At 40.1% G+C, this 13652-nt stretch overlaps 1 protein-coding gene and 1 long non-coding RNA gene across 2 annotated transcripts in view; both read right to left on the bottom strand.

The window, feature by feature from the left end:
* LOC113664027 overlaps window positions 1-430 on the bottom strand; it is a 51684-nt gene extending 51254 nt beyond the window's left edge. The window contains exon 1 of the long non-coding RNA XR_003445577.2: window positions 317-430. This is a non-coding gene — a long non-coding RNA (uncharacterized LOC113664027). The remainder of the gene's footprint in view (window positions 1-316) is intronic.
* Window positions 431-8503: 8073 nt separating this feature from the next.
* The window catches only part of cdh2 (cadherin 2, type 1, N-cadherin (neuronal)), a 45435-nt gene continuing 40286 nt past the window's right edge, over window positions 8504-13652 (bottom strand). Inside the window, exons 12-16 of the mRNA XM_027179605.2 lie at window positions 12657-12890; window positions 11374-11607; window positions 11023-11162; window positions 10748-10912; window positions 8504-9564 (exon numbers count right to left, since the gene is read on the bottom strand). Of these exons, the coding sequence (XP_027035406.1) occupies window positions 9358-9564; window positions 10748-10912; window positions 11023-11162; window positions 11374-11607; window positions 12657-12890 (980 nt within the window). The 3' untranslated portion in view covers window positions 8504-9357. The remainder of the gene's footprint in view (window positions 9565-10747; window positions 10913-11022; window positions 11163-11373; window positions 11608-12656; window positions 12891-13652) is intronic.

Here is a 13652-nt window from a genome sequence, read left to right as displayed (position 1 = left end):
ATGCTAACAAGGGTCAATCAGACTGCATGGAGGGTTTTGATTAATGAAAGTGCAGCAGCAGATTAATCAGGCATTACACACTCAGAGGGAATTCAACACCGCTAAATCACATGCTGCACGCCATGTCCGTGATATAACCTAGTTTTAAATAAATATTACACAGAAACACATCACAAACCCAGCAGTCACTAGTCAGCTAAGCACAGCTTTTCTAGTTTGAACACCTCAGCAACTGCATAATGTCAATTTAACCGTAAAATAAATTGGCTAACATGAAAAACATAAAAATTCTTACATTTAAAAAAAAATGCCTTACCCATATATCAAGACAATTTATTATCCCTGTATCCTTTTTGCCATTATAGTACGATATTTTCACGTTCACTCCCAGATCCAGGTGGGTTGATTACACTGTTACTCTTTCTCTCACATGATTGGCTGGTTACTCCTGTCTGTCACAGCAGCATCTGAATTTTTACATTCCTAATGTTACATTGGATTGATATTTCACATTTCTGACCTGGTGCATGACCAAATCTGAACTCTTCTGACATAATATAAATAACAGACAGGTAAATAAATAGCTGTCAAATGATTTTAGTGCAAATCAGAGCAGCAGAGAAACATCACATTTTTTATTCAATTCAATTCAAGTTTATTTGTATAGCGCTTTTTACAATGGGCTTTGTCTCAAAGCAGCTATACAGAAAATAAACATAGAACAGAAGGTAAACATAAAGAGAAATATAGAGAATTTATATAGTAAAAATTCAAGATAAACAGTATATAGTTCAGTGTGTATGTATGTATGTATATGTATTTATTGACAATGAGCAAGTCTGAGGTGACTCAGGCAGCAGTGGCAAGGAAAAACTCCCTTAAATTGGTAAGGAAGAAACCTTGAGAGGAACCCATCCTCATATGGGATACATTTTTTATCTGACTCATTTCATTACATTTACAGCATTTGGCAGACACCATTATCCAGAGCGACTTAATTTTTTTATACAACTGAGCAATTAAGGGTTAAGGGCCTTGCTCATTCCCCCAACTATGGTAGCTTGATGGACCTGGTATTCAAACTCGCAATTTTCCAATTGTTATTCCAACACCTTTACTACTAGGCTACCACATCCCCAGTGTCACATCCCGACTCAATAACGTTGTTTATATTTATTCATTTTATATAATTGTATTTAAGCTTTCACACATTTCTCATTAACATCAGGAAACAATCCTATTCAGTGGAGCTTTAAATGACAGTGCAAAGCTTATTTTTTTATACTAAAAATCTCATTTGCTTGGCATATGATTGAATATGATCTGTTGGATGTCAAATATGCGAGGAAACAGAATCAACTTGTGCATTTTTTTCCAAGCAGGACAGCAAAACAAAAACAGGAACAAATAGGATGACTTTAAGTGAGAAAAACAAAAGAAATCTATGCGAGAGGGAAAGGAATCTTGTTTAATGATTAAGTTGTTGTTATGTTCTTGAATTCTGGCAGTAAAAAAATCTCCTGTCACCACACACACTCTCACAAATCTACTCTAAAACATTACATCAGATGGCAGCATGAACAAAAATGTAACAAGCCGGATGGGTCACGTGTTTTTTTTATTGTAATTTTTCAGTTGAGGGCTGTGACAGAAAAGCAGGTCTAATACTGGCCGTGAAGAGGAGCGAATAAAGCCTTGCTTGCTGCCCTTTGGGATTTCAAGAAGAGAGAGAAGACAATGAATTCAGACTCCGCACACAATCCCTAGCTTTGAAAGCTCCCAATCAGATGACGAAAGAACGTCAAGGGAGATGACGAAGAATAGAGACTGTGCAATGAAATGAAAACAAATGAAAAAGGGTAAATTCTATCAGCTTATGCTTATTAAAAGGAAGAGAAGGAAAAGGTGTTTCCTATTTTTTGTCTGTGTGTGTGTATATTATATATGTACACACACACACACACACACACACACACACACACACACTGTACAGTATGGCACATTTGTGTTTTTCTTTATAGTGCTGTCTTGTTCTCTTTAAAGGAACGGGATTAAACAGTTGAACGCTGCTAGTGCCGAGATAACATGGCTGCGTTTCCGCCAGATAGATATAGGAGGAGCATTAAACTAAGAATTCATGTCCTCACTTTAATATTACCTCCAACTGGAGGGGGTTGAGAGATAACACGGAGAAAGTGCCTGCTGAGAAAGCTCAGCTATGTAATGGTTTAAAGATTCAGAAGCAGACATTCAGTGAAGGGTGACAGGCAAACCAAGCACACGGTTAATGTTCCAGTCCTGCTATTTATGCACGACACACTCGAAGACCAGTGCAATGCAGAGAGACAGATAGTATGATATTATAGCATCGAGGATGATGATGAGCACACAGCATCCCATGTATGTATATAATGTATGAGGAAATGAAATGGACTGAAATCTGCTACTGTGTTGCTCGCAGGCACATGTGCAAATTTTCATGTCAAATATACAAAATAAAATGTACGCTTTAGCTTTCTCTATTTGCTATACCGGAAAGATCTCACCACTAGACGTCATTTAGTAAAGCTTAAAATTTCAAGCAGTGCTTTAACTTTTTTCTTTGGCAGGAAGTAATTCAAATCCTTTTGTGTGAACCCATTAGAGAGAGCGCACACAGCAGTCATCTGTAATTTTGGATGTTGCTTTGTAGCCTTCTGTCTTCTCTGATAGACGTCATTTTCTTGGGCGTGAACCATATTTCTCTTTCTTCGTATCTATATTGATTTATTCATCTTTTCCTTCATCATCAGTATTCATGTGATACTCATGAGTTTGGCCCTCAAGTCTCTGTCAGTGAAGCATCAGACCTTATATTAGGGATGTGATAGTGGTTAAGGTGCCCTCAGTTGTATAAATAAATAAGTCAATCTAGAAAAGAGTGTCTGCTAAATTTTATAACTAGAATGAATTTCTTACTTACACAGTTGCACTTTTTGACCATATAGTGCAGTTATTGAAGGGAATTATTAATAATCACTCTATCAGGTGCCACCCAGATGAGGTTCCCTTTTGTTCTCAAAGTTTCTTCCTCATATCATCTTTCACAATAATGACCTCTGATTTGCTCATTAGAGATACATTTATATTAATATTTCTGTAAACAAAACTGCAACAAATGTCTGTTGTTAATAGACATTATAGCTCTATGCAAATAAAATGAACTGGATCGAGTGGGATGCAATCACAGGGTTCCATTAAAACCCTCTTGGGAACAGAAATGCTGAGTATGTCACTACTAGAGGTCACTATTGAGTCTTTGATTGGGGCAAAGTTAAGTAAAGATGCCAACTACATGTGGTATTTGAGGACAACATCCTCCTAATAAACACACAATTGTCAGACTGTATATGACTGTAGAAAGGACATTATTCATTATAACACTATCCAGTGTTTATAATAATTTATAAATCACCCCCAGTGTTACCCAAATGAGTATGGGTTCCCTTTTATGTCTGTTTCCTCTAAAGGTTTCTTCCTTCAATACACACACATGCACAATCAACTGTATGGACTGCAGTGAACTACACCAAATACACACTCTTCAAATACACATCCATGTCTACAGCATCACCATATCAAACTCTTTGCACATGCTGTTTTGCACAATACATTACCTCATGTAACCTCTCATGTCCAATACCTCATGTAACTGCCACTATAATACTAATGGGTTCATGCACATGCAATATTGAACATACTGTATTTACACTAGGTGGCTTAGTGGTTAGCACATTTGCCTCACACCTCCAGGGTTGGGGGTTCGATTCCCGCCTCCGCCTTGTGTGTGTGGAGTTTGCATGTTCTCCCCGTGCACTGTCTTTTTTGTCTTTTGTCCTGCACTGTTTGCACCAGGTTGCACAGATGCACTTTATGTGGCTAGGACTACTTACTATGTCCTTAGCTCTGTCTTAGAACCATGGTCCTGGAGAAACGTTGTCTCATTTCGTTATTTACTGCAACAGCTATATATGGTTGAAATGACAATAAAAGCTTCTTGACTTGACTTGAATTGACTTTCATCTAAGGGAATTTTTCCTCACCAGTCACCTCAGGCTTCTTCATTGGGGATAAATACAAACTTTTAAATATGTCTAATGTTGAATCTTAATCTTAATCTTTTATATAATATTAATCGTTTGTGTAATATTAAACTTTTATACTATGTTTCTTATGTTCTGTAAAGCTGCTTTGAGGCAATTTCCATTGTTAAAAGTGCTATACAAATAGAATTCTAGCCTTCATCAATTTGATCAATGATAGATTTGCAGACTTCATCGATCATTTGTAGACTTCAGGTAAGCTCTACCAAATATAGTCACAACAAACTGTGAGACAAGCGTGTGGTCAAGAAACAAGCAAATGGTCTAAATGGAACTAAACAAATAACATGAAATGGTCAAGGTGAAGTCAATTTCATAGATACCAGATAGACTATAATGAAGGAAAAGATTGGTTTCTCCCATTGTTATACTCCCTCTACTGGCTTCCTGTAGCCTCCTGCATCAGATTTACAACACCGATGCTTGCTTATAAAACCAAAAACAGACCAGCACCCACTTACCTCCAGGCACTTATCACTCCCCGCATTGCACCACACTCCCTCCGATGCACCAGCACTGCTTGACTGATCCCAACATTTCTCAGGGTACAAGGAAGACACAAATCAAGATTTGCTCTGTTCTAACACCTACAGCAGGTGGTGGAATGAACTTCCTCTAGATCTCCAAACAGCTGAGTCACAAGCTGCCTTCAAACGGTGTCTAAATTTCTTCCTCTTTCTAAAGCACTTGAATTAACACTTGAAAACAAAACAAAAAAAAAACCCTTGTGTACTTTTTTGCAACAGGATTTTTATACCCATGCTATGCTTAATCCGTGACCTAGTGAACCGGGATCAGGATGCATTCATTGATAGAGACTTCACAGCACTTCTGTAAGTGACTTTGAATAAGAACACCTGCAGTAAATGTAAACATTATGTAGCATCACTGCATCAAACGGTTGGTTTGTGAGTCCTTATATCCTGTGTGAATGTAGATGTGACAATCTGTGCCTCGGAAGGTGGGAATCAAACCTAGATCTACAGCAGGAGAAATCTCATGGTTTACACACAATACTGAGTCTAGGTCAAAATACAGGACTATATCAAACTGGGGATTTATTAAATAAATAACAAAAATAACACACACTGGGAAACACTAGGGATTGAATTAAACAACAGGAAATACAGGACCCCAAAACAGAAACCTCAGAACCAGAGGCACAGCCACAGGACAGTTACCAATAACAAGGACTCAGCATAAACGAGGACAACAGAACGGGTATAAATGCAAAGGGCAATCAAGGGAACATGAAGTACAGGTGTGCAGGAATAATAGGGAACTGGGACAATGACTAGGGCGGGAAAATACATGTGGTGACCCAAAATGTTAACAAAAACGCATGGCACAGAAAAACCAAACACATACATAGAGAAGTCACTGCCAGAACACCAGAGGGTGATGTACAAGCAGTCCATGAAAGTCAGCCATGTTTTGAAGGCCAGAAGTTTGTGTTCTGGGTATTGTAGTTGGACACCATTCCAGTCCCATCCCAGTCAAATCAGAATTCAGAAATTCATAAAATTTCTGAAGTGGAGACGGGAGAAAATTCATGACAGAAGTTCTTCAAAGAATCTAAATAAGACACAGGGTTAGCAAACACAGATTTGAGAAAAAAATTATTGTTAATTGACAAAACTTGAGATGAGAGTGTGTTGATATCTGCATAGAAAATCCCATTTTGAAAAAATGCTATTTTAATATCTGCAGGATCCCTAACTTTGCAGAATTAGTAAAGTTTTTTTGGACTAGCAACCAAATCCAGCCCTCATTCCCCTCAGCCATATGTGAAAGACTAGAACACACACAGAGACAGAAGATAGGGCCCTGGATTAAAGTCATTAGAGGTGCAACGGATGATTGTAATGAGGTGCTGTGAATGTGTCTTATTGTTTATGCAGACATCTGGAGCGTTTATCTGTTAGCTTATAATATTGCCAGTGCCACCCAGGCAAACACAGCGCAATCAGTGATGTATGAGATAGCGCTTGGATGAAAATCAGATTTGAGAGCCTTATATACACACCACAGTGGAGCTGTTGAAATCCGGTCTACATAACCAGGGCATGAGAATGTACAGGGAGAGAAAAGACTGCAGGATAGAGATACACAGAGAGAGAGAGAGAGAGAGAGAGAGAGAGAGAGAGAGAGAGAGAGAGAGAGAGAGAGAGAGAGAGACTCTGCTATCCCTGTATCAGTTGATCAATGTCATCTCCATCCTCAAGCCAGGAGAGCGCTGCTTATTTTTAGCCTCTGAGACTCCAACTGACTCACTCTCTTAACACTTACACTCACGTGCACACTGCTCTCGCCTAACAAGGAGATGAGAGCGCAGACGTACAGCCTGAGATTTCTTATGAAAACAAGTCCGAGAGTAGAAAGGAAGACAGAGGCACAAATACGACAAAGCCTATAACATATAGAAAACCTATAGGAGGTATGTCGCAGGCACAAGGGCAGGACGAAGGAAGGAGTGCTACTTGTTCTGCCTGATTTATATGAGCTGCAGCATCAAGCCTGGGCCTGATGCCTTTGCACACTGTCACTCGCTCAGTCTCACACAAGCGCAGGGACAGAAGGAGGAAGCACTTTGATGTTGGCACAATAATCCCAATTCCTGGAAAGGCAGAAAAGAAGAAGAGAGACTGACAGACCAAGGACAGCTTCTAGAGGCGTGATTTGGGAGTCACAAAGAATGTGTGTGTGTTTGTTTTTCTACTGTATCATGTGGGATTCATGCACACACACACTCACTAATTAAATATCTACAGCCACCGGAATACAGTAATTTGCCTAAATGACTAAATGGACTGGGACTGAAATCCAAAACTGGAATAATTATAAATAATTAGCATTATAAGATGTGTTTTATTTTCCCTTTTTAGGCTCCCAGCTAACTATTATTTAAAATCTGCAAGAAGTTGTCGAAACTAACTTCGTATAAGACTGTCGCTGTGTTTACATGTAATAAAATGTTAGTGAGAAAATGAACATAAAAAATTGTAAAAGCACAGACTCACAAATAAAAAAAGGTCAAGAGGATCTCAAAAATTAAACTTTTATTGGCCAGATGGTCAGCGATGGGTCATAACATCAACAATTAACAGTAAACAAGCTCACTGAACTCTTCATAGCTGCCAATCACTCGGCAGCCGATGATCAATTTCCTGCTGTCAGTCACCTGAGTGTGTATTGAGCAAAGACATACACACACACTGGTCCTTTTTAGACGAGGGTTGCTCTATGGAGTTTCCTGTCAAATCGTATGAACCCCAAAATCCAGACCCAGACCTTTATACCTGTAACTGTTTCGTGAGCAATTATGGAATCAAAATGAATGAACTCTTTCCTGCTACATTGACAGAAAAGCTGCTTATGTAGTTAAAGCATGTGATGCTTTGAAATGAAACGTTGGACTGCATTTTTAATCCGAGCGCATAGCTCCAAAGAGCTGAGAAGGCAGTGCTGAAACACAACATGCTATGAATGTAAAATAATACTCTGTAAAAAAAAAAATAAAAATAAAAAAAAATAAAAAAATTCTGAAATTTATAGATTTTCAAATTTCCGACAGCAATTAATTAAAATTCATTAAAGAGAAAAAAAAATTGGCACTGCATTTAGTTCTAATTACATTTGACAGGTAATTACCTCCATACTGCTTGGCCCTTCTGTGAGTACAGCTTGTAATCAACACACACACACACACACACACACACACACACACACACACACACACACACACACACACACACACACACACACACACACACACACACACATACACTTTAGTGTTTTAATGGAGAGACAGCAGCAATGATTCCCGTCTAGAAGTCTCCAACTCCATCTACGACTCCAGTAATCTCTGGACTCTGACATACCAGACACCAGATCCCACCAATGTGTGTAATGTGTATCAGTGGACTGCTGGAATGAAAGAATTTAGACAAAAGTCAGCCATTGTAAAAACTAAATCCAATTCATTTTCGCTGGTACTTGAAGCCTGAACAGGCAAAGGGGGAGAGTTGTACACAGATCTGGATCAAACTGCTGCCTCGCTGGTGCTGTGTCTCTCCGACAGTACACATGAAGACACGAAGACATGGTTTTTGTGGGTAAATCAATTTTGGAAATACCTTTTCTTTTATACTGAAAAAGATAAAAACATGCAAAAAAGAAAAAAAAAGGCCTTTTGTTCTGTAGTCAAATTACAAATATACAACTCGTTCATAGTCCGTGTACTTATTTATAGACTACATCAACAAAAAATAGAAGGGAAAAAAAAACTATGTACACACCATTTAAATTACAGTGCAGTAAAAAAAAAGAAAGAAAGAATACCATAGGTTGACTAAGGCAGATGGAGATCAAATTAAAAATAACAAGTTTTATTTGTGAAACAAGATGTCACATAAAAAATAAGGAAATAATCAAAAATAAGGAATTTCTCTTAACAACAACAACAAAAAAGTTTCGCTAGCAAACAATGATGAGGGTTTCATCTTCTGCACCGGCTGCATAAGTTAAAATTTTGGTGAAAAACAATTGCAATAGTTTAAAAAAAAAGAGAGAAAAAGAAACAATGACATAAAACTTGACATCTAATTTCTAGCGTACTGTACAATGCTGTTCTCTCAGTCTCGTTTTCTTCTTCGGGGTGAGGCGTGATGGCGTCTAACAGCGCCATGCTGTGATGTACAAACAGAAGCGTGTTGAAGCATAACCATATTCTATAAACAGGCTCACAACAGAACTACTCCAAAAACTCAGAGCCGATAAAGCCAATGAATGGAAACCAATCAAAAAAATGTACAAAAAGGCACGTAATATCCCAGTGCTTCTGTACTGTGAGATTCAAGTGTAACTGAGCGTTCAGTTCAAAGTTCTTTGAGCATTCCTTCAGCGTTTTTTTTTTTTTTTTTTTTTAAATTTTTAAATTTTTTTTGCACCGATGGTCCCACAATCTCGGGCAACAAACTGGCCTGATCCAGAGATGGAGTCCAGATTCCATCACCTTGCGCTCTATGGCTTCGGCACAAAGCCTGGAAAGAGCCAGTAGTGTTGCCATGGTGATCTTCTTCTCTTCCCCTCTGTCTCATTCTGTCATGGGGGAAACATTTTTCGTTTGATTTTACACACTGTCCCGTGTCCCGTGTTATAAAAGTGCCGCTTTTTTTTTTCTATTTAATTTTTTTTCGTTAACACCTGGCCGCTTTTAGTCGTCGTTTCCGCCGTACATGTCGGCTAGTTTGCGAAACCGTGGTCCCCATTCGTTGAGGTAGTCGTAGTCCTGCTCACCTCCGGAGCTGGATGAGTGCAGTGAGCTGAGTGAGCCGGCGGTAGAGCCGCTACCCTCGTAATCAAACACCAGCAACGAGTCGTACGGTGGAGCCGTTGGATCCGTATCAGCCGCCTTCAGACCCTGAAAAAGGAAGAACAGAGACACAGGGTTTTCTTTAATACTAGGGGAAAAAAACCTCTCCTCTTTACACAGCGACTTTCTAAATTATTCATAGTGCCAAGAGTGCCATCCGGAAAGATCTCACGTGCTGCATGAACATATTGCAGGGCACTGGAGTGTTGTAGCCTTGGGAGGAAAATGAGAAACGGAAAGATGGTAAAGGACAGCTGTGGTCAGAAAAGGAGGGGGAAGTAGGATGGAAAGAATGGAAAGGAGATGTGGAATTGAGTGCAGTGGTGAGGAAAGGAGAAGTGTAGATGAGAAGAGAATCGTGGGAACAAGAGGAAGACAGGAGTTATGGAAAAGCAACCAGAAAAAAATCCAGTCGTTGTCCTCACACACAGTCTTGTAACTGCTTGGCGAATATGAAGCGTTTCCTTTGGCTCTGTACAAGCAGTTCAAAAACATTGCTGTGTCTGTGAGACTGCTTCTGAAATGTCCCTGGTGTTAAGACACATGGCAGCTATTCCGGGTGATGCTTTAATGCTATTCTATAGGCAATTCCCTACACACCTAACTCACGTAATCTATAGCGAGCCACAGTATAGTGAATATCATAATGCCAGGCTACAGTCACTAGCTGAACTGCACACACTGATTTAATACTGCACACTGAGCGTGTACTAATGAAATAGTAGAGAAATACTCTTGAGAAAACTGACCATCGTGCCAGATATGTTTCTACTCAATTTAAATGGAGGAGTACCTGCTTATGTGCACTTATTTAAGCTCATATCTAATATTTAATACATTTCCAGTTTCAAGGATTTTACTCTCTCTTCCCTACTGGGCTTCCAGTACAGTTTACTGCTTGAAAGGATCGCTTTCTCTCGCTCTCCCCTGCGTGCGTACGTACATGTGTGTGTGTGTGTGTGTGTGTACAACATCCACAAACCACAGAGAATGATACTGAATACCTAATCCAGCCTAATGTCCATCTAAACTAATAGGATTGAAGTCCAATTAGACAATCAATCACCATTAGCTCTTATCACTGGTGCCATCCAGCAGTTTATATGGCGAGACAGGACACACATACACACACACACACACCTACATGCACACACACTCATACAGCTAAACACTTACCCACCTACACACCATACGCACAACCACAAGAACACACACACACACACACACACACCTCGTGGATGAAGTCTCCGATGTCTCCAGGGTGTGGTGCAGCAGAACGAAGTGGGTAGTTGGGCTCCGGGTGCAGCGGGCGTTCGTCCAGTCGACGAATTCCAACTGGCTTCACCAGGTCATGCTCCAGAGTGTCTGGCTGCTGCAGCTGACTCAGATCATAATCCTGCACTTGCAATCAATCACACACACACACACACACACAAAGGTGAGGGAATGTCAAGGAAGAGACAACATTCTTCGTTAGTTTTTACACCATATGAACGTTGTTTATACCTGGTCCTCCTCTCCTCCGCCTTCCTCGTCGTATTTGAGGATGTTGTCTCGCACGTCGTCCTCCGGGTCGATCAGCAGCTGCTTCGCCTGCCGCTCTTTATCTCTCCTCTTCATCCACATCACAAACATCAGCACTAGCACTACACACAGAGAGCAGAGAGTGGATAGGCAAACACACACGCACACACACAGGGAGAGAGAGAGAGAATACGATAGAATATGAGTCACACATGATCTTTAGCTTAAAGGGATTCTCGCTGGAGATAAAACTCCAAATCTGTGTCCTCTTTCCCTATAGCATAAACACTTTAGACGTATAGAGTTTTATACACACGACAGGAAATAACTCACCCAGCAGGATGATGATGCAGATAAGGATGGCAATAATAGCTCCGGTACCCAAACCGGCAGCCATGATGCGCTCCATGTCCACACAGTCTCCATGGTGATCGCACTGGCACACCTTCACGCGCAGATGTGAGGTGTTGGCCATCGGCAGGTTTCCAGAGTCCGTGATGATAATGGGGACTTCGTAGATTCCGCTCTGGAGATACCCGATTCTCAGGCTCAATTGGACATGGTCGCCTAAGACAGAAGTGAATCGTAAAGGAATTCACTTTATTAACATATTTACTTTACATATTAACATCAGTGTTAAAGCATGAATAAAACTAATGAATGAAGTGTTGCTGGCTTGCAGTTGCAGGGTCCCGGTTTATTTTGTGAGCTCGGTCAGTCTGTCAGTGTGAATGAGGGTGTGAATGGGTGTCTGTTTCAATTGGTGTATTCTGACCATGGAAAAAAAAAAAGTAACTAACGTTAGTGTTATTTACCCTCGCGCTTTGTTAGCTTTGTTATTTAGCCTCGAGACAATTTTGTGTGAAAAAATTACAAAACATACTTCATATGTCACATGAGAAATGGGTTGGAAAAGAAAAACTGGTTTGAACCTGGTTTAACATGACCGGACTTTCACTGGCGTTACATTCTGCCTTATCAGACGTTTGTTTATTTTCAATCAGTAAACAAATGAATTATTTTATCATGAGTCACAGGTCAAAGTCTCAGGTAAAATTATTCAAGCACACTGTTGACTTCCAGTGTGAGAGGTTTTTACCTCTTTTAGTGAGAATTAGAGAATTTTAGAGGTTGAAGGTAACGTTTTAATTTTAAATGCTTATGAACCATCAGTTGGGGCATCTCAGAGAGCAGAAACGTGTTTGATATCATGTTCTACTTTAAAGACAGAAACATTTGTGTGGGAAAAAAAAAACCTAATTGTTTTTGGAACTTCTCTATGAATATATTGCTACTAGTGGGCTAGGTAAAGACAGAAATACTTATAAAAAGACTATAAAACTTCTTAAAGCGCTGTGTGAGCCATTAAGCACCACTGTGGAGTGTGACGTGACAAAGAAATTCAGTTCAGAACACCACAAAACAGAAATCCATTTTCTGGCCCCTGGGAAAAAGAGCAGAAATGCTGAAATGTAAAATTATTCAGTCCCTATTATGCAGTTATTTTACAAAATGAAACGGTAACAGTTTCAGTAAGAGTCATAAGATGGGGTGGGTATATGTGCTAGCATTCGTGTGAGTGTGTATGTGTGTGTGTGTGTGTGTGTGTGTCGTACCATTGAGACGAGTGAGTGTCCAGTTGCGGCGGATGTCAGCAGGTCGGTTGGCGAGCTCGAAAGCAAATGGCCCGGCGTTGGGGTTCAGGTCTCCGTCCACAGCTGTTATGTTGATGCCGTTGGGCTCTGGTCTCTCACACACTTCGATCTCTTGGGGAGAAACTCGTGGCGCGTTATCATTAATATCCAACAGGTAGATCTGCAGCGTGCCTGTTCCACTCGCAGGAGGAATACCTGCAGATAATGAAGAGAAAGACAAAGCGAAAGATCAGAAAACGACCTGTTCTTCACCACACTGGCTGCCAATTTGTCAGAACCGTGAAAGCGAAGCTCTTGAACCACTAAGATATTGTATAAAATATTTATGACATGCGTAATCAGGGGATGTACGATATTGTCAATTATAGACAGTAGACACTGCCCATGAGCTATTCAGCATCTGCTGCCTCTTCATCCGAACATTTCCAGTCACTTGGGGAGAGCTTGAAAAGAGAAGAGCACTAAGTGTCAACCCTCTTTAGATGATCAGGCTGAATGAAGGGAGCCTCGGGAGAGGAAGCAGCGCCGCTGGAGTGTTACAATCCAACACCATGAGTGGCCTACTGTGTGTGAGGCACTGTGGGACCACAGGTTAACAGAGTGTTTACAGAGATGGGATCACTCCTTTACAGAGAAATGAGTGTTTTTATATGTGTGTGTGAGGTTTTTTTTTCTTTCTCCTTTACCGAGAAGAATGTCAATAACGGCAGAAGAGTCAAGCAAACATCTGCAGTCTTGTTCACACAAAGAGGAGTGAGTGTAAAAGGGAGAAAAAGATCTATATGCTTTCATTCTTGTATACATGTAAAGAATTTGGTAGTTTTATCGTTGAAAGTGTCTGAACTTAATTGTGGGTTGATGTGTATGATTGTTTCTGTGCTCACGATATTAGCTCATAATTGTTTCCCTCAGCTCAGATCATTGGAGTTACTCTTCCACTGTGGAAACTGTAATGGA

The sequence above is a fragment of the Tachysurus fulvidraco genome, chromosome 16 (assembly GCF_022655615.1).
Source record: "Tachysurus fulvidraco isolate hzauxx_2018 chromosome 16, HZAU_PFXX_2.0, whole genome shotgun sequence".
In the NCBI taxonomy this organism is placed as follows: Eukaryota; Metazoa; Chordata; class Actinopteri; order Siluriformes; family Bagridae; genus Tachysurus; species Tachysurus fulvidraco.
This window is presented reverse-complemented; position numbering and strand designations above follow the sequence as displayed.